This window comes from Pagrus pagrus (genome assembly GCF_965226575.1).
Source record: "Pagrus pagrus genome assembly, chromosome: 15".
NCBI lineage: Eukaryota > Metazoa > Chordata > Actinopteri > Spariformes > Sparidae > Pagrus > Pagrus pagrus.
In genome coordinates this window covers 30,481,341-30,509,008 of record NC_140199.1, presented here as the reverse complement: position 1 = coordinate 30,509,008, position 27,668 = coordinate 30,481,341, and the positions used below count along the sequence as shown (strand labels likewise).

General features: G+C 41.1%; 1 protein-coding gene across 1 annotated transcript in view; it reads right to left on the bottom strand.

Moving 5' to 3' along the window:
* Positions 1 to 27,668, bottom strand: part of LOC311270681 (uncharacterized protein) — a 77,545-nt gene that overhangs the window by 47,714 nt on the left and 2,163 nt on the right. The window contains exons 2-11 of the mRNA XM_084375746.1: positions 21,987 to 22,022; positions 20,081 to 20,107; positions 11,058 to 11,108; positions 9,469 to 9,504; positions 7,861 to 7,887; positions 7,597 to 7,623; positions 6,138 to 6,164; positions 6,005 to 6,031; positions 4,947 to 4,973; positions 3,487 to 3,558 (exon numbers count right to left, since the gene is read on the bottom strand). Of these exons, the coding sequence (XP_084231872.1) occupies positions 3,487 to 3,558; positions 4,947 to 4,973; positions 6,005 to 6,031; positions 6,138 to 6,164; positions 7,597 to 7,623; positions 7,861 to 7,887; positions 9,469 to 9,504; positions 11,058 to 11,108; positions 20,081 to 20,107; positions 21,987 to 22,007 (342 nt within the window). The 5' untranslated portion in view covers positions 22,008 to 22,022. The remainder of the gene's footprint in view (positions 1 to 3,486; positions 3,559 to 4,946; positions 4,974 to 6,004; positions 6,032 to 6,137; positions 6,165 to 7,596; positions 7,624 to 7,860; positions 7,888 to 9,468; positions 9,505 to 11,057; positions 11,109 to 20,080; positions 20,108 to 21,986; positions 22,023 to 27,668) is intronic.

Here is a 27,668-nt window from a genome sequence, read left to right as displayed (position 1 = left end):
CAAGATTAAAAAAACAACAGAAAATTACATTGAGCACAGGATATGAGGAGAATAAATACACGTTGACAGCGGAAATACATGATGCATGTCTTGAATCTGCTGTGTTTCATACTGACATCATTTCAGCTTCTCGTCTTGTGGAACTCATAAAACCAATTTCCTGATTGCTACAGGTCAATATTTCATAGAAAAGACAGCGCTGTATGGAAATACCCATAATCATAGAGGGCAATAACGACTAAAATGATTTATATGCAAACGTGGTCAGTTAGAGAAGTTCCTGACACAAAGGCCTGGCCTTACTTCAGCCACTCAACAATCTCTGTGTGACTGTAGGAGAGCACCCATGTACAGAAGCTCATGACCAGAGAGTGCTGTCAAGCTTCTAGTCTGGGATAATGAAGAACATCCATCCATGTTACATCCATATTTTATCATTCCTCCTCTGCACTGCAGTGCAGAATGTGTCCACATATGACTCATGTCTCTGGGCGTGTCTGGCTTTTGTTAGGGATTATCCACAAACTGTTATTGTTGCACTGCAGCACTGATAGATGATGAAAATGTCTCGTATAATGGGATGACTGACTGGCTGGTATCTGATCTGTCATAGGGAGACAGTTTGTTAGTCCAGCTTGTGTTTTCAATGTATGGAAGTGAATGGTTCTGCTCTCCAAACAAGGTAGCTGAGCACCAACTGACACACAGGCAGCACACTGAGGCTCCTTTAGAGTAAAGGCTGCAGGACAATGTGATAACTTTACATGTGATTGTAATGTGACCAGCTGCCATTCAACATGTACTTTGTATTTTCTGTGAGCTTGTTCATATATTTCATTAGATTTAAAGAAAGTATTTAAACATTATAGCAACCTATGTACAGTTTGGATATTTCTCTCCGTTACCATCAATACCATCTATTACAACATTTTATTCCATTTAAATTTTTACATAATTCATTCATGTTTTTATAGACATACTTTCATCTTGATTAGTTGAGGTTAACACTATTAGTAGGATTTAGTTAGCATGTATTTGTTTGTCTGTTTTCACAGCCGTGTCTCCATGTAGCAAGCAAACTGGCATCTTTTTAAATGTTGCAAAGAAAATGCCCCTCAGGCATGGTTTCATCAACAACAAATAAATGAGACAACACAAAGCGCAGTTTTTTCAGAAGTTGGCAGCGAACACAATGTGCTGTAATAAACAGAGTGGAAGACGTAGAGGTCGCAAACCAGAAGTAAAACCAGTTGTTTTCCAAGAAGAAGAAGAAACAAACCAGTAACTGGGGCATCAACAAGAGAAAAATGGAGGGAGATCTTTGTAATATATCCAGGAAGACCGGCAGCAGAGACAGCTCCTTCTTGTTTGTTACATTAGAACTTATTCGGAAAAGATGTTTTCATCTCCCATGAAATGCATTAACTCTCTTTGAAAAAGGCAAAAAGCACATCAGGTGATGGCGCAGCTAATAAATAGTTTCAACTATAGCTATTTTTATTTAAGATTATATAAATGTAATTTTCTTTCAATTTCAATACATCGAACGATTTTGTGGATCGCTTGATACCTAAAAACAGATTTCCTGGTAGGAAAGACCTTTAGCCTTGACTCTCAATAAACATTCAGAAGCAGCAACAGCCAAAAGTTAGTTAATTACAGCATGACGGCAGAGAAAGTTTGGGGAGGTTTTGATGACGGATGGCGGCGGTTGGCATCCACAGGGCGGGCAGAGAGGAGGGGACAAGTAGGGGGCAGAGAGAATTGTACCTTGAGGCGTTTTAGGATTAGAGGACTTATTGAGGGCATGTTGCGCACGGTGATGGGCAACATCTGCCGGGGGCAGTCACAAAGCACAGGTGGCCAGCGGTGCAAAAAGGTCACAGGGCAAAGGTCACCAGGAGGCCAGAGAAAGGAAACAAGGCAGAACCAGGAAAGGGGGGGAAGAAATGGGGAGGGATATGGAGGAAAAAGAGAAATAGAACATGAGATTGAAAAGCAAGGAAATGGGACGGCAAAGGAGAGAAAAGGGGGAAAAAAAGAAATACAAAAAGAGGCACCAGCACAGCAAACTATTGGCCTGGAGTACCAAAGGGGAGTGTTGATGTACTGTGTACTTTTTTATTTTCAAAGAATGTGAAAGTGTTCAAATTTCTTTGATGCTGTAAGAGTCTGTTGGTTGCATATCATCAAGCAGCCACTATTCAGGATTTGTGTGCATCAAGGTCCCCGTTAACAACAAGCCAGGCCCCTAGATTGCAGGGAGGCAGAGGTGGGCGCCAGTCTTGCCACAAAGAGAGTACAGCAGTACAGTTACAGTGCACATCCAGACTTACTGTGGCCAACTGTCCAACACAGGGCTGTACAATACGCCGCTTCTGTTGAGATGCATTGACATGCATGCACATGTTTAGTTGAGGGCGGGATAGAGATGATCCCGCTGGTTTCCCCACTCACACCAAGAAGAACCAGCTGCGTGCAACTTGCCCACTTTTACAAAGGGTACATATTTCCACCATTTTTATTGTGCAAAAGTAAGACAATGACTAGCTTCATCCGATACCTCAAACCCCAAAGAAGCATTAACGACTACTTTAAACTACATATTTGTAGTTTTGAAATGATCTTCATTTCATTGTGTTCACTCACACTACTTTTAAGTCCAGCAGTTGAGAGCCAAAATTGACAATAGTACTATTTCTATGGAAATATATACAGCATGGTATAAGTAAATATAAGTAGGGGTATAATTGTAGTAAAAGTAGGCAAGTGTGCTGCTTTGTCCCTCACCAGCTATCCACCACAACTGGAGACAGGTTTCAAAGTATAAAAGTCAAGGGCTGCCAATATTAAAGTGAAATCAATTCATTACACTAATTTTTTATTTTGCAGTTGTGTTTAAGTTATGTATGAGAAAACTAACACTAAAATTAAAATCTTATTATTTAATTTATTCAATTACATTATTTTCATATTTAAAAAATATGTAGGAGTTGAATAATTAAATGTACCAAAAGAACGTTTAATAGTTTATGAGACAGTCTCAATTTAATACTGATCCTGTGATATGACCGACATCAAATGAGACCATCAGCTGTTTCTTTAGAGTTATATTTTGGGAATCAACAGAAAATTAAAGTTCCTCGAAGTAGCTTTAAAATTAAAAATTCTGGAAATGTAATTTTGTCATTTATTATGTTTACTGCATGTTCCCCCACATGGAAAATGAAATTTTTAATACACATCAATGATTTAACTTTAATATTGACATCTTCCCCTTGGTGGTTCCAGTAACAATTCAACTAACTAACTGCATGAACCAAAACAGTAGTGACCTCGTCACCACACTGATCTTTTTTTTCTTTTGGGTGGAGAGCAGAGGGTTAAGGAGTGCCTTGGCTCTTGGGCACTGGCTCTCTTTGCGGCACGACTTTGTGACACCCCTGCTGAGGTTATCTACCAGGGTGTTTGGAGGCACCGACAAACCTTCAACATCAGAGCCTGGCTGGAGCGTAAGGCAGCCAGGGTTTTCAGAGGAAGATCCTGCACAAAGAGGCCCTACACACCAGGGAAGTGGTCATTAAGTCAGTGCTGGGAATGGTGGTATCGAGCCATTACTGAGTTCGGCTTGGTACAGCCTGACTTTACATCACTGTAGCTCTAAATTTAGGATGTGATTAGCCTAGCTTTGCATTTCCACTGGAAGCAAGAGAAAACAGCGATATGTTTATGATATAGACGTGCTGGGGCTATTACTACATGCACTATAGAAGAAATAAAGTATGGTTCGTCAAGAAATAGTTACAAAATGTGACTACCTAAACAAGCAAAAATTGTAATTACCTCTGCAAAGGGAGTTTAACTTGTGGTTATTAACAGTAACAGTAGCAGAATTAGGGATTCATGGGATTAGTCTTAACTGAATTAAAGGGGACTGTTGGGTCTTGGCGGAGGTATGCATACTTTTTGTATGAGCTAAACAAAAGTAACAGTCTGTTAAATAGGGAGGTTTGTAATTGATTGAAGGTGTATTTTTTCACTTTGACTATAGCGGGGCAATCTGTTTCTCACTAAGTTTTTATGCTAAGCTAGGCTAATTGAGTCATTTGTTCTTACGCACACATATGTGATTGATACCAATCATCATATCTCACTGTCATGAAGAAAGCACATTTTCAAACATGTTCAACTTTTCTTTGAACAACGAAGCTGCTGATGAACTACATATTATACAAAACATAAGAAATATTTGCTGATCTTGCTGGCTGTGTCAGCTCTGTTATGTCCATCTACAGTAACCCAAAATGGTCTGGTATAGTATTGAGGCCTTGGGCAGCAGACACTGGGGAGGGACCTCCCGTACAGACTGCTACAGGAGGCTCTGAGAAGGGTATGAAAGATGAATTTAATGGACAGACAAGGGGGTTGGGCTTCCGAATACCCTGACTTTGATCATCCTAGCAGGAGCGGTGCAACAACTGAAAGGTTGAATTACACTGAAAATAGACTTAGCTATCTGAAAAATCCCCCTTTACACAAGAAACTCTTATTCTTGGCACCCCCACACACAGGCTCTTATCACGTCCGACTGTATGCGCCAGCAGGCCTCCAGTAATTGCCTTGTTTTCTCCCAACTAGCCAAACCCCAGAGACAGCCGGTTCAAAGAAGTGCAGAGCTCCACATGTGCTACCCATCACTGTGCTACCCGCCGTTTGTCTGTCCAGCTTTACTTTTCTATTCTGTTCTGACATCACAAAACTGTTCATATGGCTGGACCTGTAAGAGATAATGTTAGACACTGTGGGGTGGACAACAGTACAGGTTCAGTTTGATGTAATCATAACATTTACATTGCAATATAAAAGGCAGATTCAAATGATTTCTGAATTAAGGCACAAATATTGATGATGAAACAGTGATGAGAAAGAATTGGTTATTTACTTACCCTGTGTGTGTAGTCTCCACATACACCCTGGAGAGAACACAAAAAAGTCCAATCAGAAGTAAGACCACACATGGTCGAGGTTTTCACATGTTTTTACATTTATAACTTATAATCAGCTTCAAATTTAAGTCCACTGATTTTACACATGAAGATCAATTTACTTGTGATGTGTCTACACGTGATGTGAAGCAGTTCAGCCTGTGAAAACAGTTTAATGTGTTCTGTGCTGCAATTCTGGGAAAACCCCCTGAACATGTCTTCAGTCTTATTTCATCTTGTGCTAGGAGACAAATTTCAATGAGAAAATCTTGTTTCAAACTGTGGGCAGACTTAGGTGTCTACCAGGTATGGAGTTCTTAATGAACAGAAGCTGTCATGCTGCATTATGGGAAATGTAGGATCAATGTTTTTGGAGTTTGACCCGTACTAGTGAAAAAAACTCAACTCTTTTTGCAGTCAACTCCCTCTTCTGTGAGAGCCACAACTTTATAGTGCAATACTAATTTTCTGGATTAACTTTAAAGGAACAGTTCACCCCAAAATTAAAATTCAGTCATTATCTTCTCACCTTCATGCTGATGTAAAATCAGGTGAAGTTTTGTAGTCCGCAAAACATTTCTGGAGAAACAGCGTTGCATCATTCTCCAAACAACTGACTTAGCTGAGGACTGAAAAAAACAACATAAAATGGCTCCATACAGCTCATCCAGCAAAGCCCTGAGATAACCTTTGGAGCACAGTCAAGCTTGTTCACCCACATTTCTGTTAGAAAAAGGGTTTAATTAACATCTTTTTAAATCTGTTTTGCGATCTTATTTTTTACATTTTAAAACAAGTTCCCAGCTACTTCAGATGTTTCAGAGAATGCTGCAACGCTGTTTTTTCTGCAGAAGTATTTTGTGAAACTTCATCAGACTTTCCATTGGCATGGGGGGAGGAGAAAATGACTGGATTTTTATTTTGGCTGAACTGTTCCTCTAAACATTATTTAAGTAAAGGATCTTTATACTTCTTCCACCACTGCTGGCTGGTAAACTATAGTGCAAACTAGGTCTCACCTTCTCCCCTTTGGGTCCAGGTTCTCCCTAGAGAGCAAAACAAGACACAACACACAAGTGAATGAAACAGATGAGTGGCTGGCAGTTAAAAGATTAGCAAGTTATGATCTCATAACAGACTTCAGACACTTACTGGGAGTCCTTTAGGACCACGCTGACCCTGAAAAACAACCGCAACACATTCAGTCTCCAATGTGATTTGCAGCTTAGAAAGAATCCAACATAACTGAAGACAAACTGAAATCAGTAAAAACTGCAAACAAACTGATGAATCAGCTGTTACATGTGTCTTTCCCAATCACCAGTTGTAGGCAAAGCACTTAGTTTGACTTCCCAACAGGCCCTGGGGTGTGCCCAGTGTAAGTAACTGTCAGGGCTCAGTGACTGGTTGATTAATGAACTCAGGGAGAAGGCCCAGTAGGACATATCCAGTGCACCCCATGCCGGTGATCCCACAGGCCCAGGAGCTCAAAGCCACTTTGTGAAGGCAACAGCATTTACTAGACAAGCCCTCAAAGCCCTTTCCAATAGTCCCTGACATTTGTCAGGAAGGAGACTGGGGAACAGCTCGTTATGGGGCCGTTTATCAACATTCAACATCATTTCAACAGTATCCAACCCCACTTGGCCTCCTGGAAATTTTGTCATTTAGCATGGAGTTCACTGGAGCTGGATGCAGAAGCTGAAAGTCCCCTGCTTCGAAAAACAAATTCTGGCATGATGAGGTCCCCCTGTCTGACCCAGAGTAATTGTCCTCAAGCTGCAGAGGCATGCAATCTACTGAAATCAGCTGTGGGACGGATAAAAGCCAGAGGATCACCATCAACACTGCAGTCACATCACGAGGCAGATCAGAGCTCTGTTATTCTGCAAACACGTATGGAAGCTAGAAATAATTCCACAGCATGATGCAAATTGGTATGAGAAAAGGCCAGTTAAGGAGATAGAACAGTGTGAGGGTTTTTGTCAACCCTATGGCCAGACAACAACTCTGATATTGAGTTCTATTCAATATCAGAGTTGTTGTCACCTACATTAAGTGCATGTGGTATCAGCAGTATGGTCAAGAGTTCATCACAATCATTGTTGGAGAAATAAAATTGGTTAGGGTAAGCTTCAGGTTAGGCAACTAAAACACTTCAATCATGCTACACAGCTATTCATCAGTAGAGAAAATATAATGTGAATGACATTCAAAATGTTGATGCTTAAGAAAATGTTGAGGCGTTAAATGTTTTCATGCCTCATTAAGCACAGTCTTAAATCCTTGAGTTCCCATTTCAGTTGGTTAGAGTTTTACGGTACAGCGTCTGACAGCCAGTGTGTGGCTAACAGCTCCCATCTGACTGTTGGCTCATTACTGTGCTGCATAAAAAACTGGCCTCACTCTGTTTTCCTTCATTCTTTGTGTGTCCAAAATAAACTTGCAGCTAAAGTGACCATAAGAGCAAAACAAGGTTCAACACAATGACTGTACGTGACTGTCTTTGCCTTGGTTGTTCAATTTCATGTAACATGCACAGAATTTATATATGGGCTCAAACGAGTGCTAATGGTTTAACTATGTTTATGAAAATGTAAGGAATGCTCACCATGTCTCCCTTCGGCCCGCTCTGTCCCTGTGTGAACATTAAAACAGTTGAATCAACCTAAACACACTTCACCTGATTTCTTGGTTAAACTTCTACAGCATGTCAAACCCCACCCCAACAGTCACGACACTAATAGATATTTTTATTAGACTGTAATCATTCTTAGCTTAATTATAATCATTATCACTGATAATCACAGTTCTGGGAACTACAGGAACACTAATTTTCTCAGTTATTTCATTGACAGGCATTGGGGAAACTCACAGTCTTGCCATCCAACCCAATTGGACCCTAGGATAAGGGAAGAGAAGGAGATGTTAGAGCACATATGAAAACCAGCCATTGCATTACAAATGTTTGCACCAACAGCTGGCTCTTTTACAACAGAAGTTGCCTGAATACATGACAAGGTAAAGTGTTACAAGTGGTACAGAGGTACTATTCCCAATATAATTGGGAATAGTTCTGAGCAACTCTTGAGTTGAAAAAAAGACATTAGGTGAGTGTAAAGTAAAAAAATGTAAGTGTTACTCTTCACCCTCTTGAGTTGAGTATTGCTTGGCAGTGCAGTATGACTGAGCAGCACTACAGTGAGGGAGTAAGCAAAGACGAACTCTGAGGCCACTCTGATTTTGCATGGCTTGTAATGACTTTGATAGAAAACATAATGATTTTGTGACTTTATAATGTCCACTTTACCCTAAACTGGCAACAGACAACTTGTTTGCTGTAACTTCTCATTCTGAAGTAAACAATGATGTCACAGTGTAATGGCTGTAGAAAATGAAACCATCCACATGAAGATTGGTTTCACTGTTATTCAGTCTGCCACCAAGCTGTTGCATTTGGAAATGAAGGTTGAATTATAGTAAAAAGTAGGCACATCTGCTATTACAAAACCAAAACAGGAAGAGACATTGTTTTCCCCAGTCACTATATCCAGATATCAGTGGAACAATTGGAAGAACTGTGGAAACTCTGTTCTACTCTGACTTTTCACAGCTCTGAAATCAGGGGTTCTAGCTCAAACTGGGTTTCTTATGGTCGGTTTTTGCTTTGGACAGTAGGCGGCGAAAGAAGCACCAACAATAATACCACAGGGAAACACTAGAGGGGAGACAAAGTTGTCTATTTCCACTTCAGGCTGTAACACATTCTATGAGTGCCTGAGTGACGGAAATGTTTAGTAACTATGTAATGGCTATTCAGGACAGTCCTGGATCAGGCTACAGTCCTGGATCAGGGAACAGTCCTGGATCAGGCTACATTAAGAATGTCTTGTCATTAGCCTTGTAGCTCTGCTCCAAAACAGAATCTGATCTTTGTCAGTAGGCTATGTGCACATCATGACACAATGGTCAGCAAGACAGAAAAACTTAAATATAATAAAATTATAAAATCTTATGTTTAGATGAAAATATTGTTCAGCAGAATCTATGTGGTAAAAAGAACAAAAGTTGATAAGTGATTGTGAAGAAATTATGGATTTTCTATGACCAATTCACACAATGGGACACAAAAATTAACAAAATGTAATTATTTTCTGTTTTACAAAGATATTACTACTATCTGACTAAGTATGTCATAAAGAAATATTAATTAGTCTTTGGTTATCTGTCATTGGGGAGCTGAGTCAGCAATAATTAGGAACAGTTCATTTAGGAGGTAATCAGAATTCAGAATTATTAATATATTATCTATCAGTTCTCAGAAATGTACAATCTCCTTTCACTATATATCCAGCCAGGAGTTTTCCACATGAATAATTATACACTTTGCAGTATTTTTTTTAAAGGTAAAATCTGAAAATTCTCAGCTTTTACACAACGCATCATTTACAGTATACAGACAGACAGCAGGGTCATGACTTACTGGAAAGCCTGGAAAGCCTCTTGTTCCAGGTTGTCCCTAAAGAGAAGTGAATAAGAAAATCAGTTGGAAGCAGGTCAATGAAAGAATATACACTTCTCCTCCTCAATGTCTCCACTGCACACAGGTATTCATTGAGTACTGAAATTGACTTGGACACAAGGACTGATACTGAGGACTCTGGGGAGTACATGAAGTATGTGTGAGTGAAAAGGAGGAAATTAGACGCTGGTATTGAGCACTGAAAGAAAAGAACAAAAAGCTCTAATCTGATAAAGATGTATGACTGAGGAGAGAAGGTGACCTTTAAATGTGAGCGTGAGTGTATGTCAATAACAGTGGGCCAACGTAGTCTGATGGTGGCTTGTTTGAGCTGTTCTACCCTGCTTCTCACACTAGTACAAGACAGAAAAGGAGTGAGGGGAACATAAAGATGTAGGGGAAGACAATGAAACGATGAGGGTGACTAATGAAACAGATTGTCTGGAAGCAGTGCTATTCAAGATCAAGATTTTGAAGATCTGCATGCATTTAAGAAGTCCCTGATCATGTGGTATAAAACATCATTTACATATCACTAGGATATTACTCCTTTGCAGCCAATAGTCGAGCTGTTACATTGAAAACCTTTCTTGAAATGCAAAATATTCATCCAACCAACAAATTGACAATGTTGCGCAGAAGTCAAAGGGCTTGGCTAGTCTGAGCTGTCATTTCCTATCCTCCTCCTCACCTCTCTGTAGAATTAACATCCATCGGAGGTCATGACAGCAGTCTCCATGTCAATCTCACCTGCTGTGGTGAGCTAGCTTCTTAGTGTTTCTGACTGACTGGCCCGCTCAGTCCAGGACTTGGCTCCTACTTCACAGAGCTTCCTCCAAACCCTGTTATTTATCAAAAATGCCAATACCATCCAGGAGGAGTGCAAACCCGTCATGTATAGATTGTAATAACCATCAATTAGCTGAACAGATGTGTGCTCAACTAAGGTTGACTAGACTTTTGCTATGCCTCTTTTTAAAAGAAAAACTGAATCCTATGTAAATTACGAGACCATATTGTACTCCTGAAAACAAGAAAGAGGAAAAAAAGGAAACACTTTCATTCAGCCTCCCAAGAAATTTGGTTTATAATAAGAGGATCCATTAAAACCTGGTGTCTGGATCACTAACATTGACCCAAGTTGGACCAGGATAGGTTTCTCACTTTGCATCCTGATAAAACCAAAATGATTAATGATCCAGTTTATGGCCAAATCACAGTTCCAGTCCTCTTGAACAATTGTTGCTTTTCCACAGTCTGTAAATCTACAGCATTATTCAATCATTTGGGGTTCATTCACCCAGTCGTGATTATGATTCTCTTTGGCTGGGCTAACATAAACTTGAGCCCAGTACCCTACTAAAGCCTGGAAAGAGCAGTTCTCTCCAACTGTCTAGTCATCAACTAAACTGAGAAGTCTGTTAAGAACCTGATGTGTGAAGCAGAGGTCTGCTAAAATGGCAGCGAATCGAAGTTCTTGGCATGCAGGTAAGCAGCACTGAGTCAAGATAAGACTTTTATGGAGAGTAGGGAGAAGTGAAGACACTTACAGGAGGTCCTCTTGGTCCAATGATAGACAGACCTGGCTCGCCCGGTGCTCCCTACAGACAGACAGACAAGATGAAAACATGATCAAAAGTTTAGACAGAGGACTCACTTACTCTCAGTCACCTCTACAGATGTTATTAGAGCAGTTCAGCACATTGATGCAGTCAGCTGAAGGTAATAGCAGGAGCAAATACATCCACTAGCCACTTCAGCATACACTGTTTATTTCCAACACATACAGTAAATACCTCCTGCACTGTAGTGGACATGCAATAAAGTGTCAGATGTCTTGTGGAGTACTGCTCAGCCCTCTGTGGCTGCAAGCTGAAGAGAGTAACCCTGATGATGTCCTGGTGATATCACCATGTCATTATTACACTTCAGATTTATCAGCCTGCATTACAAACTGGAAGATACGTAGTTTAAAGATGTTGTCAGGAACATAGTCCACTTTATTTCATGCTCGAGTGGCATTAGGGGAAATGTAGAACCGTGAACTGATCCACACATCGGGGAAAAGTGAAGATATCTTAGCCTCTGCTACACCGGTTCTTTGTTTATCAAGTCCCCAGACTTTCTGAAAGCATCCTGATTCACTGGAGGATTTTGTTTAAATGAAAAATATCTCATTTCTGCCGCTAGGGCTCTACCCTTTGGAAACAAAACTAGAGACCTTTGCAGAGTGTTGTGTGGGAAAAAGAAGAGAGGCAACATAGTCTCTGGTGAGTGCTGAGTACTGTGAGAGGCTGACTTGAATTCTGTGATTTTTTTCCCTCAATTGAATCGAGGGTCTAAGGACAGAGGAAAGCCCACTGAAGCAATGTTGTGATTTGGGCTATAGAAATAAAATTGATTTGAAAAACACACACACACAAACACACACCCTAGCTGCTTGCAGTTGCTCACTAGCTTATGGCTAAATACAGACATCTGGCTGTTTGGGCAAATCAACACGTGTGAGTAACATGGTTTAAGGAAAATGATCCTGCATTCAAACTTGCATAAAATTAGGTCAAAACTGGTGAACACACCATTAAACAACCACCAATGTTGATAAATTAAGGAAATATGACATGACTCAGGTAATGTTTCAGTTTAATTCACGTCATTTTTAGTTGTTTACTTATTTGCCTACTTCCTTCCTCACTCTCTGACTCTCCTAGAAGTTATAGCGACAGGTGACCTAATGAAACACTCCGTTACTTTGAGAAAACCTGTGGATTTCTATGGTCTGAATATTTTGGATAATACTAAGTGCTGTATCGTAGGCAACTGGACGTGTTTCAGTTGCCTCCGATACAGCACTTAGAATTACCATGACCTGGATGACTGAGAACCTTCATCAACATTTAGGATAATGTAAGTACATAAGTCAACATAGTATAGAACAAAGGTCTAGTCGTTTGCAGACATTGTCATGCAGAAATCTTATTTGACATATTTGTGTATCAACTCCTCCTGCCCTCTCTGGCTGTCTACATGCCAGTACAGCGAGGACATAGGCTACAAAAGGAGTGTGACATAGCTGATAGCCTTCCTCTGTGTTTGACTCCCAAGACAATTTGCTGTTGATCAATGGCACACACTGATGTGTTCAATCTCAACCGAAGTTTAACTCAAAGCGAAAGATTTTCCACTGTGTGGAAGATCTCTGGTTACCACCATTCCGTCTTTCCATAATTTTTTTATTTTGCTACGTAATATTGCTTGAAGTTTTTTTGTTTAAAATGCTCATATCACTTCCATCCCAGACAAATTGAATCTGATATCAGGATTATTCTTCATGACTCGACAGTGTGACTCAGAAGGTCAGCAGTCCTGTACAAACAGTGGAGGTTCTCTGGGCTTTAGATTTGGCTCAAAATAACTAATCTGCACTGTGACAGCAGCAACCTGTGCAGACTCTCTGACCCAATCCCACAAACCACTGAGGCCATACTGGCCCAACTCAGGTTTCTAGCACTTTCCCATATTAGTTTGTTTCCTCCTGAAGGGAAAATGACATATCTTAGTCCAAGTCATCCATCAAGACAAAGGTTATTCTAAATATCTCTGAACAAATTTATACTCAGGAAAGCCAAGAATGTGTTTTCTCACCGTTGGTTTAATGGCAGATGCATTACTCGGACTAAAAGGCAAAGGTAATGATGGAAAGGGAGGCTCATGTCATGTGAGGCAGTTTTCACTTGGGTTTCTACATCTTGGAGTGGATTAGACAAGTGAAGATCTACAGATACACTTGTGCACAGATTGGTAGTTGTGACCACCCGTAGCTCGGTCTGAGAGGTCTTCCAGGGACGTCACTGACTGCTACGTACTACAGTAAGCGTGTTGTGTCATTTCCTGTTGTTGTGTTACTGATAGTGATAGCGTACCTGTGCTGCTCCAGCTCGTCCGAGCAGATTATTGTTATATTCCTTACTGCAGCGGCCAAATTCCCGCTTACAATTAAGCACGTACTAGTCCACTAAAGCATTCAACAGTACTCTGTGTTTATAGCTTAGTCGCTAAACTTACTGCTGTTTGTAGCTCTCTTAGCTCTGCTAGCTAATCTATCGTATCCTAGCTTAGCCGCTATCAGCTAGTGATGGCTTCTCTCTCTCCCTCTCGCTCTCCTCTTTTCTCTTGCTCGGTGTGCCAGATGTTTAGTTACACCTCTGCCTCCCTTAGTGATACTGGTAAATGTATTAAGTGTAGTTTATTTGTGGTGTTGGAGGCGAGGCTCAGTGAGTTGGAGGCGAGGCTCCGCAGCATGGAAACTCCGACTGTAACTGCTGCAGTTAGCCAGGCCCCCTTAGCTAGTGCGGACCGAGCAACCGTAGCTTCAGTTAGCATAGCTTCAGTTAGCCGTCCCTCGGCAACTCCCGAGCAGCCGGGAGAGCAGGGCGGCTGGGTGACTGGTCGAAAGAAGCATAGTACCAAGGCAAAGCCCACGGTACACCATCTGCCGCTTCACGTTTCTAACAGATTTTCTCCACTCAGCGACACACCCGCTGAGAAACCAACTCTGGTTATTGGCAGCTCCATAGTACGAAACGTGAAGTTAGTGGCACCAGCGACCATAGTGAAATGCATCCCAGGGGCCAGAGCGGGCGACATCGAATCAAATTTGAAACTGCTGGCTAAAGCTAAACGTAAATATAGTAAGATCATAATACATGTCGGCGGTAATGACTCCCGGCTACGCCAGTCGGAAGTCACTAAGATTAATGATGAGTCGGTGTGTAACTATGCCAATACAATGTCGGACTCCGTAGTTTTCTCTGGGCCCCTGCCAAATCTAACCAATGATGACTTGTTTAGCCGCATGTCATCGCTTACACGCTTCTCTGAGCTTCCATTAGATCAGTTGCACACCCAAAACTTTATTGAGACTGTGTCTGCCCCCCGACCACCTAAATTAATCAAATCAAAAGTCAGCAGAAGAGGAGTTGTGCATGAAAATCTAATAAAAATTAACAGCAACTCTGCAATTTCAAAACAAGACAAGAGAATTAAATGTGGACTCCTAAACATCAGATCCCTGTCATCGAAAGCTGTATTAGTAAATGACTTAATTTCAGATTGTAATATTGATTTATTCTGTCTTACTGAAACCTGGCTGCATCCTGAAGAATATGTCAGCCTGAATGAATCCACTCCCCCTAGTCATATTAATACTCACATTCCTCAAGGCTCCGGCCGAGGAGGTGGTGTTACAGCTATTTATGACTTAAGTCTGTCAATCAATCCTAAACCTAAATTAAATTATAACTCATTTGAAAGCCTTGTTCTTAGTCTTTCACATCCAACGTGGAAAACTTTACAGCCAGTTCTATTTGTTGTAGTGTATCGAGCACCTGGTCCTTACTCAGAATTTTTATCTGAATTCTCTGAGTTTTTATCAAGTCTAGTCCTCAAATCAGATAAAGTAATTATTGTAGGTGATTTTAATATTCATGTGGATGTCGTTAATGATAGCCTTAGTACTGCATTTATCTAATTATTAGACTCTATTGGCTTCTCTCAGTGTGTACATAAACCAACTTACTGTTTTGACCACACCCTTGACCTTGTTCTAGCTTATGGTATCGAGATTGAAAATCTAACAGTTTCTCAACAGAATCCTTTTTTATCAGACCATCACTTAATAACTTTTGAAGTTCTATTACTGGACTACACACCATTAGGCAAAAACTCCTTCACTAGATGTCTGTCTGATAGTGCTGTAGCTAAATTTAAGGAAATTATACCACTAGCACTTAATTCAATGCCATGTCTTAATATAATAGAGGACTCCTCCGCTAACCTCAGTTCCTCACAAATTGATCACCTTGTTGATAGCACTGCAGGCTCATTGCGAACAACACTGGACTCTATTGCCCCTCTGAAAAAGAAACCTATAAAACACAGGAGGTTAGCACCTTGGTATAACTTGGATACCCGCAAATTGAAGCAAACATCACGGAAATTTGAAAGGAAATGGCGTTCCACCAATTTGGAAGAATCTCGCTTAGCCTGGAAAGATAGCCTTAAAATATATAGGAAGGCCCTCCGCAATGCCAGAGCAACCTATTACTTGTCATTAATAGAGGAAAATAAAAACAACACCAGGTTTCTTTTCAGCACTGTAGCCAGGCTGACAGAAAGTCACAGCTCTACTGAACCATGTAGTCCTACAACGCTCAGTAGTAATGACTTCATGAGCTTCTTTAATGATAAAATTTTAACTATTAGAGACAAAATCCATCATCGCTTGCCCTCAACTGGCACTATTGTATCTTATTGTAACACAGGAACCTCAGAAACAGTTGCAAATTCTGACTTATATTTAGACTGCTTCTCTCCCATTGACCTCCACCAACTAACTTCGATGATTTCTTCATCTAGACCAACAACTTGTTTCCTAGACCCCATCCCAACTAGGTTGCTGAAAGAAACTTTACCTTTAATTAGCTCAACTCTACTAGAAATGATCAACCTGTCTCTATTATCAGGATACGTACCACAGTCCTTTAAACTAGCTGTAATTAGACCGCTTCTTAAAAAGCCAAATCTTGATCCAGAAGCTTTAGCCAACTATAGACCTATATCCAACCTCCCTTTCCTTTCCAAGATCCTTGAGAAAGCAGTCACCAACCAGCTATGTGACTTTCTTCATAGCAATAGTTTATATGAGGATTTTCAATCATGTTTTAGAACACATCATAGCACAGAGACGGCACTGGTGAAAGTTACAAATGACCTCCTAATCGCTTCTGACAAAGGACTTGTCTCTGTCCTGGTCTTGCTAGATCTTAGTGCTGCATTTGATACCATTGATCATCACATTCTACTAAAGAGACTGGAACACTTAATTGGCATTAAAGGACCCGCATTAAACTGGTTTAAGTCCTATTTATCGGATCGATTTCAGTTTGTACATGTTAATGATGAGTCATCCCTGTATACCAAGGTTAGTCATGGTGTTCCTCAAGGCTCCGTGCTTGGACCCATACTATTCACCTTATATATGCTCCCTCTAGGAAATATAATTCGGAAACACTCCATAAACTTTCATTGTTATGCAGATGATACCCAGTTATACTTATCAATAAAGCCAGATGAAACTAATCAGCTAACTAAACTCCATGCATGTCTCAAGGACATTAAGACCTGGATGACCTGCAATTTTCTGCTGTTAAATTCAGATAAAACCGAAGTTATAGTACTTGGTCCTAAACACCTTAGAGATGCATTATCTAATGATATAGCTAGTTTGGATGGCATTAACTTGGCCTCCAGCACCACCGTCAGGAATCTGGGAGTTATCTTTGATCAAGATATGTCCTTCAACTCCTACATAAAACAAATTTCAAGGTCTGCATTTTTTCATCTACGTAACATTGCAAAAATCAGACCCATCCTGTCCCAAAAAGACGCAGAAAAGCTAGTCCATGCATTTGTTACTTCCAGGCTGGACTATTGTAATTCTCTATTATCAGGCTGCCCTAACAAGTCTCTAAAGAGTCTCCAGCTGGTCCAGAATGCTGCAGCACTCCTCCTCTCCTCTCCATCTGTATACATTATGCCTGTATACATGCCCCATCTCTGCATGTCACTGACTTCACTTCTTCCCCGGAGTCCTTGTGCTTTCTAGTCCCACAGGCTCTCATGGATCCTGGCCGCACCCGGGTCGTGGATCGTGGATGCGCCTACTGCCATGGCCCTGCCTGACACCCACCACTACTGTTGCTAATATTAGTCACATCTCTGTTACATACGTTTCACTACTATTATTGTAATGCATTACTACATACTATCCTTACCGTTAACCACTACTACTGTTATTACTAGTAGTCACATTTCCATTATGTGCATTTCATTATTATTGCTGTAATACCTCTTTATGTACTTTCATTCCTGTCAACCATCTATTATAATTGTATACATTGTGATCTCGTTGATCTGCTCTGTACATGCCACATCTATTGCACGTCTGTCCGTCCTGGGAGAGGGATCCCTCCTCTGTGGCTCTTCCTGAGGTTTCTTCCGCATTTTTTTTTCCCTGTTAAAAGGGCTTTTTTTGGGGCAAGTTTTTCCTCACTCGAATCGAGGGTCGAAGGACAGAGGGTGTCGTCTCTGTACAGATTGTAAAGCCCTCTGAGGCAAACTGTGATTTGTGAATTTGGGCTATACAAATAAATTTGATTTGATTTGATTTGATTTGATTGGATTACTTGGGTTGTACGAGGTCATGGTAACAAGGCGAAGTTAGAATCACAACTAAAACCAGAACCCACTCAGAGCAAATACACACACATCAAATCAACTGCTGTGGAATTACAAGCAGACAAAACTATGTAGATCTCATTTCCTTCTAAATGACATTTTCTCGAGCCTGTAAAGAGTGGAGCATCTGTCTGCTGTGGTTCTTTTGCTATTTTTTGTGTTTGCAAAACCAGTCCATCATGTCATTCTGTTTTTTTTCTTTCAGACTGGCTCAGTTTGCCAGTTGCTCTCCCACAAAAAGACCACAGGAGCCATTTGTTTGAAGAGTTCAGTGTTCTGGAAAAGCTCGTCTTCACTTATTCTCCTTGTGCCTGCCTCGCTCCTCCTTTCCTGGGGAAGATGCTTCCTCTTAAGACACGATCTACCGCCAAGTCTGCTGAGTATAAAATTCCTGGATTTCTTGATAGTCCGTCCTGGAAGCCACTGTGAGAGACTAACCACACATGAGACAAATCCCAATCCCACTATTACTATATGTTCCCTGCCTAGAAAGGAAAAGGAAGCCAACAGATTATTTTTGGATGGTGATCTGTAGAGTGATCCTGCCACTGCATTGTCTGCTTCTCTGCTTGCTGTCTAGGTGGTCAAGTTACTATTTCTGTTCAAACTAAACAATGACCACACTTATCATTGTGGTATGACAGTCAAAAATGTGCAGAGTGTTTCCTCTTTCACTGCAGGCGCCACACATCACAAATCACATTGTATTTCATGAGAACAAACCTGTAAATCTGCTGTTTGTGGCTTTGATGCAGCTGATAGATGTAGATGTTGTGATTGCTTTACCAAATGCTTTGACTTTAAATCCAACAGCCCACCTGAGGGCAGCGCAACACTGCGAGCACACACATATTGTTATGGGGAATCTTTATCCTAGCAAACACTTGTCTCTGTACACATCCTGCAGACATCAACCAACATCATCATCTCATAGGAGAGAGCTGTTTCTGTCCAGCATATAAATGTCTAACATGTGTTATCCTTGCTGGTTGGAAAACCAAAACATTGAGGTAAAAGAGGCGAAAAAGCTCTGTGGAGGTCGCTGCAGAGTTACACAATAAGCTACATGCTGTGTGCGGTCAGTTACTGGTGCAGCTGACTCGAAATTTCTCAATATTTTGGGAAATGTTTCTCATGTTTTTAACTTATAAAGATCACTTGTTTAACTTTTTTTTAACTAATAACGTATTTAAATGATTAACCTAGCTTTAAAGGCAGCACTAGGATCTCCTATACACACTTAAAAGGGGAGGGTGAGGGAGGGGTATTCAGTTGGTTGCAATGTGCAACCACACTTCAGATGCCACTAAATCCTACACACTACACCCTTCAGTTTTACTGAGTTCATTTTCTTTGATGAACTCAAAATCAACCTTCAACAACATGCAGCAGACATCACATCCTCTTTGTGAGTACAGTTCATTACGTTGATGTGAGTAAAAGTGATCATTTTGATTTTTATGTTCCTGTACTGCTGACATTGGCAGGTCTACTGCATGTTTACCGTCTCTGTTGACGCACTTTAGCAATTCATGAAGCCAACTGGGAGATATCACAGCCTCAAATCAAATTTGTCTTAAATGTAATTTCCTCCATGAGGCCAATATCAATCTTTCCTCTCCCAGCTGGCAGCTCATATTTATGGTAACTTCAACATGACAGAGAGCTAAGATTAACTGTTGCACCATGCACCAGTAACAACATTTACTTATCTGAATATATAACTCGACTCATTCTGAGTTCTCTTTGAGAATCTCCTCAGGTACTCTGTGGTGGCCTCCATAAATGTCTCTCCACTTTCTTTCGGGAGTCTTAAATTAGACCTTTCAGATGCTTGTGTGACAAATTGTTACTATTGTGTTTCATGGTTTAAAAAGTTCAGGTAATCCAACCAGGGTGGGAAACCATTTACAGAATGTGACCCTCATGCTGTTTAAAAATATAGACCTGAGTCTCTGATATAAATCACATGCTACCTGTACGCACAATGCACTGCACAGCTCTGCACATCTAACCACCAACACCACCCACAAAGTCACTTAAAAGCAATGTCTCAAATCACAACCTATTTATATTCAGCTGTTGCTTCTGAGAGTCTTCTCCCTTGCACTGACACAAGCAGCATACATGGACACAAGCAGACAGGGTTGACCACAGATGATCAAAGTAACATAGGACACCAAACAGAAGCCAGAAAATAGTGATCAAGTGGTTCTAAATAGCTACATTTTGTATGTACAGTAATCCTGCTAATGACACATGCTCCTAAACTTACCTTCTCCCCAGCTTGTCCTTTCAAGCCCTGGGATCAGTCACAGCAGACACAGTTGCATGCAAAAAGGTGTGAAGAGGAGAGAGACACAAGAGAGAGAGGAACCAGTGTTAGAGACATGGAGGGGGTTCTGGGCATGCAGCATCCTCAGGACTAGTGATGGGGAGGTAGTGAAAGAGCTAAGGGGAGCTTCTGTATGTGGAAGTTAAGTGGAACTAAGTGGAAGCTAAAGGCCTCAGTGTGCTTCAAACAAAGTGCTCGTCAGATCATCTTACAGTGTCTGAAAAATGTTTTCTGATGGTGCAATCAAGAATCCAACTATTCAACTCAGCTAGTTTTGTACCTTTTCAAAACAGATCATTTCACATTCATGGCAGTTTCATGCATAAGATAGCTCTTGAATAGACTTTAGACGTGGTCTGATGGCATTTCGTATAACCATGTTGAGATACAGTAAATGCAGCATCAAGATGGACTCTTCTAACAGACATTGTGATCAAGGGTTAAACATGTCACTTCACCTCACTACGGTTGAGAAGGAGCATAAGGGAAACACAGCTCTAGGTTGAGGGTAGAGTTAAACATGTCACTTCACCAATGCTGGCTTGTCTTTTAAAAGAGAGTTCTCAGTCCCACCTTGCAAAATACAGCAGCTTGGTCAGTGCCTTGGGCTGTCTGAACATCTGGCTTTAATGTGAATGTGTACAATTGGCATTCAGTCCTGCATCAAATGACTCTGCGGTAGTCACAGGTATTTATCAGCTTCAGCTCCAATCGACACTCAGGTGAACATGCTAATATTCTCCCCTTTTCAGGCGCTACGCTAGGGCACGCAAAGAAGTTAAGGACACTGGCTTGTTAACACTTCTCCATCTATATCTGTTAAAGCAGCACTCAAATATCGTCTAGTCGGCAATGAGTTTGAAAAAGAGACTGAAGTAAAAGATATATTAAAAAATAACCACCATTAGTGCCTGTCATTACAAAGAGGCAAGATGTCTCACTCCTTAGCTACTTCTGCTCTCCAAGGGGATAGTCTTGTTTATGAGTCATCCCAACACCCTGATGTCCCTGTGACTCTAACTTTTCTGGCTCTTTCTATCACTGCACCAGAGGGGTGTCTCCAGAAATGAGAGTCATACGTAGAAGCGTATAGGGCCACCGATTAGGCTGCTGTATTTGATGCATTGGAGTGAGAGGCTACTGTAGCTATGTGAGAGGCCTGTGAGCTAGGGAGGCCATAGTGTCATATGAGTAAAAAATACATCTGGTGTTAAATATTATCCACATGTGGCAGGGCTCAAATTGCTTGAAATATGGCCATATCCAACTGTTCAACACTCACCAAATGAATTATGTGGTAAACCTGTAAATTACAGGCCGTTAACGGCACAGCAATGATTGGAAGTCATAGCAAAGCAAAACAGATTTTATAATAAGTGGTTACATTACATACTAGAGTCTGGATGGGCTGAGGAGGACATGAAGGCCAATACATAACAACATCTACACCTAAAGAATAGATTAGATACACAACTGACAGTTGTAAGGAAGCATTTGGGTGTTGATGTTGTTTGTGTGCATGTGAGAATATGGCACATTGTCAGTATCACTGTACTTACTAAAATATGAGTTTATGCATTCTCCACTGATGTCATACCTCTTATGATTCACATCTGCCTGCCTGTCTTTGAACAGGTGCAGTTGTTTTCTGTCAGGCTGGTCCTTAACTACACTCTCATTTTGAAACACTTGATGAAGTTCAACAAGTTCTCCCGGCTAATGTTAAAACTGCAGGTTGAAGTCTGTGCTTCCATTAGAACTGAGATGTAGCTAATGTCACCTGCCATGTCATGATGATTTTAACAAATACTTAAGTGTGCTTGATGGACAAACTCAAGTCACTCACCATTCTCCCAGGAATTCCCATACTTCCTTTGTCACCCTATTGACCAAATTCAGAAGGAACAGGATCAACAAGAAGGTTAGACTGAAGACTGAACTGAACTTTTAAAGGGATACCTCGGCATGCAGACTTATAGGTCAGTATAGGTCAAGAAACTGCATGAATCTAATCTCAACCAATTCAAAAGAATGAAACATTATAAGAAGAGCAGTTGCTACACATCAATAACATTGATTTGTTAGCACTGTTAGAAAAGATTAGTGGGCCTTATGGATGCCACTGCTGTGAAAGACCGGGTACACAGAGTTTGTAAAAGCTCTAATGCCATGGTATCCATTTAAGGGAGAGAATCATTTGTGTTGAGATGGTTTAGTCAGTTAACCATGCCATGACATGCCTCATGTTAAGACTTGAAACAGATGTGCCATGATTCTGTGATAGGAAGAAAAACACTTTGATGCCCAACCCAATGTATGTGAACATCAACTATTCCATACATCATTTGAAGTGGTTAGTGGCCATGACCAAAATTCTACTCTGACAATTCAAAGCCCTGCTTCCTAACATTATAAACACTTGACTACCCAGATATCCACACACTGGAAGGCTTTCAAAATAACTCTGATGAGGCTATCTATTTCTGAAGCCTTTTTGATGCACCTCCCTCTGATCTCAGCAGCTCTACCAGAGTCTGAGGATCTGGGCTGGCAATGCTGTGGTGATAACAGCTGTTTGCAGACTCACTGCAGCAGGAGGTCATGGAAGTAAAAAGAGTAGTAGAGCCCTGGTCTGTAAGTCATAGTTTTCACCTGTGTTTAGGAGCCCTCATCTGAGAAGGACACAATGCATGACTGAGCGGACCGGATTGACTTTTGAGAGGATCTGGTGACACCAACTTGATTTTGTGCACAAACAAAGCTTTTGTTATGTTCTCCAGCTGACTAAATTGATGTTTACAGTATAAAGGGAGGCTGAACTGTAGTTTTTTAAAAATAAGGGTGCCTTTGATTTTGTGGATTGTACCATGAGATCCCAGGGTAGGATTGCTGTTCACACCACTAGCACAGGAGCTTTGGGCTGCTGGGTGAATGAGGTTTTCAGGCGTGGCTACCCAGCAGGGAACACTGGCAAGGAGTAGCACCAGAATTAGCACCAAAGACGTGCTCAGTAGCCAGTTTGACGACATGGATACAGTACAGTGGTGATTTATGGTGTATCTGATATTGCCATGTTGTAGTTTTTCCTAGACCGTCATTAAAACTGACCAATCACTTTGTTCTGATATCACAGCTAAGTGACTCGTGTTAGTGTTGTTCCTGGAACATTATAATTAATGTTGCTCCAGGACCATCATTGCCACTTATGAAACAACAGCAACAACAGGAGCAAGCCGTTGTGTTGTGTACAATGCTCTCACTCAGCAGACTGGGCTTTGTATCCCATTGAACACATTATTACACAGATCACTAATGATTTGCTGTGTCTTTTCAGTTTTCTATCACTGTTTGCTCCGGTTTAGCGAATTAAAATACTTGGTTAGGTCTAGGAAATCATGGTTTGAGTTACCATAGACCTTTTCGCAACATTAAATGTGTTTGAAATGATAACTTCTTTCATTGACATTACAGAAACATGGTTAGCCAGTTTCAATGGTTCAACATTATTAAGTTACAGTATAGCAACACTGTGATATCAGATTGTGCAATAGCAAAATTCAGGCAGTGACAGGAGAGACTCATGGCCAGACTAAGGCCTGGTGTTGCCTGGAAGACAAAATCTTTCACAAAATGGAAACACTATGACTAGACTCTTTGAAGCCCTGTCCAAGGTCCTGATTTAAACCCAGGCCTTGGGGAGAATCTGCCACCACCAAAAATGGTTGTGATCCAGAGCTGAGGGCTCTACACAGTCCTTAATGAGATTATTTGCTGTAACCACAAAATATAACCTTCACTTAAGTGGGTTTAATATCCATGAGATGGATCAAGTGTTTTGTAAAACCTCAGCTCATGTGTTGCACTACATGTTTCCTGAAGACTTATCCTAACCCTAAACTGTACCTTAACCTTATCTTCTGACCCACAAATCAGTTCTTTCCCAAATAGTGACATTGTTTTTTATCCATATTGCACACGTTTTTCCCAAGTAACTCATCTTTAGTCTAAAATTTGTCAAAAAACAAACACACACACACACACCCATCAGTGTCCATTGTCATAGCTTTGGTAGTCTCCCATTAACTGGTGTCTCAAAACACACATATACTGTACATACACACACACTTGGCCTTGAGCTGACAAACACACTGCTGTCAAGAGGATTTACGCAGGTCCTTAGTGGTGCGATCTTGAGTTGTCTGAGGCATATTTCCAGCCTTAATGAGCCTCAGCTTGTCTAAGGCCAAACACACACACACCACCAGTATAAGCAGTCCAATCCCCAGAATAATATGCTGACATTTGACATTTGTACTCATTATTACTAATTATACGCAGCATATTGACATTTCTACAATATTTCATATTACATGACTTTCATGTCTAGAGGTGGAGGGGATCATGGCAGTTACGACAGCCGAGCCAAAGACCAGTGTTCAAGATGGTGTTTCAATGGTGTTATAAGTACCACTTGTAAAATAGACACCCATGACACCATATTTGTTGTTTACATCAGAGCAGACGGGCAGATATCTGGCATTAAGTTTATTACTTATGAGGGAATTATTCATTTTTAAATTGCAGGTCGCTATCCATAGAGTTAATAGGAATTAGGAATAGGAATACTGCCCACTGTGAGTTTTGTCCACCAGCATGTGGGGAAATATGTGTGTGTGTGTGTGTGTGTGTGTGTGTGTGTGTGTGTGTGTGTGAGGTGAGAGGGGAAGAATGTGTTATGATTAGGGGTGTAACAATACACAAAAATCACGGTTCGACACGTACCTCGGTTTTGAGGTCACGGTTCGGTTCATTTTCGGTACAGTACGGGAACAAAATGCAAAACATAAATTTGCTTGTTGTTTATTCGGAACTTTTGTAAACCAACAATTTATTGTAACATTATACAACATATGAAAATAAAATAAAAAAATAGAATACTGTTGTAAAGTGCTGCCTGGTAATAAGTTAAATAAATTATTTTCACTGTTTCTTTAAGTCCCTCTGCCAGGTTTGCACTGGTGTGTTATAACTGCAGTCGTGTGTGATTACGTAATTATCATGGGAATTCCTCGGTTTCGTTTCTCCAGCTGTTCGGCGGAACTGCGCCGTGCCGGACTCGTCTTTCTCCGTTGCAATATTTAACCAGGAAGCCGAAGTGTTCCCAAGCAGGAGACTTAAGCGACAAGGGAGGGTCTTCAAGCTCTGGTTACGTGCTAGCGTTAACCATGATGTAAACGGGCTGCACGTGTAGCTGCAGGCAGAAAGTAAACACACGCAACTTCCGTTCCGGAAACTCACCCGTGCACAGCCCTGTACCGAACCGAACGTCCTGTACCGTAACGCTTCAATACAAATACATGCATCGTTACACCCCTAGTTATGATCCATCCATCATATCATTGGGGTCCAACCCGTCTGGTTATAAAGACCTACAGTATAATGTCACATTCTGAAAAAAACACATTCTGTGGAAAACAAGGCTCCCTGATTGTCAGTTCTTACAGGTCCTCTTTCCAAAAACCACATTCTCCCGCCCTCATTCAGTCAGAGACCGCTGCTGATTTAATTTCCCACTGCTTGACGTGTGTAATCAATCACAAATCCTGGAAGAAATCTCTTCCTCACTTTGACACAAACTGTCAGCGAAACTCCTGCAAAGGGACCAAACATGGGGCCGGTCGCTGCCTGAGACTGTTTTATGGACCTGTTGCACAAGTGAGCTTGTCAGAAAAATATGAAGGGTTTTCTGGTTGTAACTGGCAACCTAGGACAAAGGTCAGATACTAGATTGCCACCTGTTGTCATGATATGAACCATGTGGGTCTGCTTCAGCAGAAAGAGGAAGAGAGTGGCAAATTGAAGAGAAACCAAACAGAAGCAGATTGAGAGGTTATAGAAGTGTTATATTCAGGGTGTAGCAGAAATAGGCAATGAATTTTAATGAAACAACCAAGAGGCCATGGCACAATCTAGCCAACAGCTCAAGGTGTTATGAAAAGATGGTGTTGAGGTTGTAAAGCTATAAGCACTCCACAGCTGTATTGACATCTTAGTGTTGAATGAATCACAATGGTTTGCTGGATTTAAAGTGCAGAGAGTTCAAGTCAAATAAAAAATACATTATTACAAAAGTAGTTTGCATCAGCAAATGTGTTTTGTAGGAAACATAATCCTGCCTAGATTACATTTTTATTTACATGAAGAGGAAAAATTTACTGGACAAATCTACAAAATGTTATCATTCCACTGCCTGTTGAGAGCTGTAGTAATCAGTCCTAAAACCCAGAAATCAGTCATCATTTTTGCACTTCCAGTCTCCTTGTCTCAAAGTCAATGTGTTTTCAGTTAAATGTCTGAAATACGTTGTGCTTTGTTCGTTTTGTTCTCCATCATAAAGCTCTTCTGTGTGTTAAAAACGGTTAGCAGTTGCTAACAAGTGTCTAAATGAGACTACAGAGGTTGTCGGGGACATTGAACGTCCTCACAGCAAACACGGAGACTCATCTACTCACTATTACTCACTAGAAGTAATGCTTATGAGGCAGTTAAAAAGATGGTGCCCCTGTGTTTGGCTGGCCGTCTCCCTCTGCTGAGTGTGTTGCTGTTTTTCTTGTGCCTGCTGTTTGTTGCACGGATTGTGTCACCGCTGCAGGTGTATGATCGCCTGACACTTCTTAATATTCGTGACTCTTTCGAAAAGTTAACAATTTGTGGCTCTGATGGACACGCCGCCTCTCCTGGCGTACATACCGCCACATCTACGGCGTCTCTCCTGTTACCTCGCAACAGTCGCCGCAGAAGACGCGGAAAGCGGGGAGGGATCCTTATTAAAGTGAAAACTTATCTGGCTTCTTCCTTCCACAATCCTCGTTGTTTGCCAGCCGAATCCCTCACAGACTACAGCGGCTACGATCTGCGGAGTTCAACGGAGTACAAATATTGTCGGCCAGTGCGGATCTCCCAGTGGGGCTGTGTGCCGGGGAATCTCCGCCCGCTCAGCCGCTTCTCTCACCTGTCTGGTCGATGCTCAGTTCATATGGCACTGTTAAACACCAGATCTCTCACAAATAAGACATTCATTTTGAATGACTTTTTCACAACACGTGATCTGGATTTTCTCCTGTTGACAGAGACCTGGTTGAGATCAGCGCCTTCTCGGAGCTCCTCCCACCCAGCTGTTCCTTCTTCAACACCCCCCGAGCTGCCGGTCGTGGTGGCGGTCTGGCTGCTATATTTAAAGAGAGCTTCAGATGCAAAATAACCGCTAATAATTATTCCAGCTTTGAGCTGCAGTTGTTTGTGATCGACCTCTCTTGTCCTGTGCTGTGTGCCACAGTTTATCGTCCACCCAATTTTAACAAGAACTTTCTCCAAGAGTTCTCTGAGTTTTTGTCTGATTTTATTCCAAAGTTTGATAAACTATTGATTTGTGGGGACTTTAATATTCATGTTTGTTGTGCAGCAAATCAACTGGCAAATGAGTTTAAAGGCCTTTTGGATTCGTTTGGCCTCACTCAATCTGTTAATG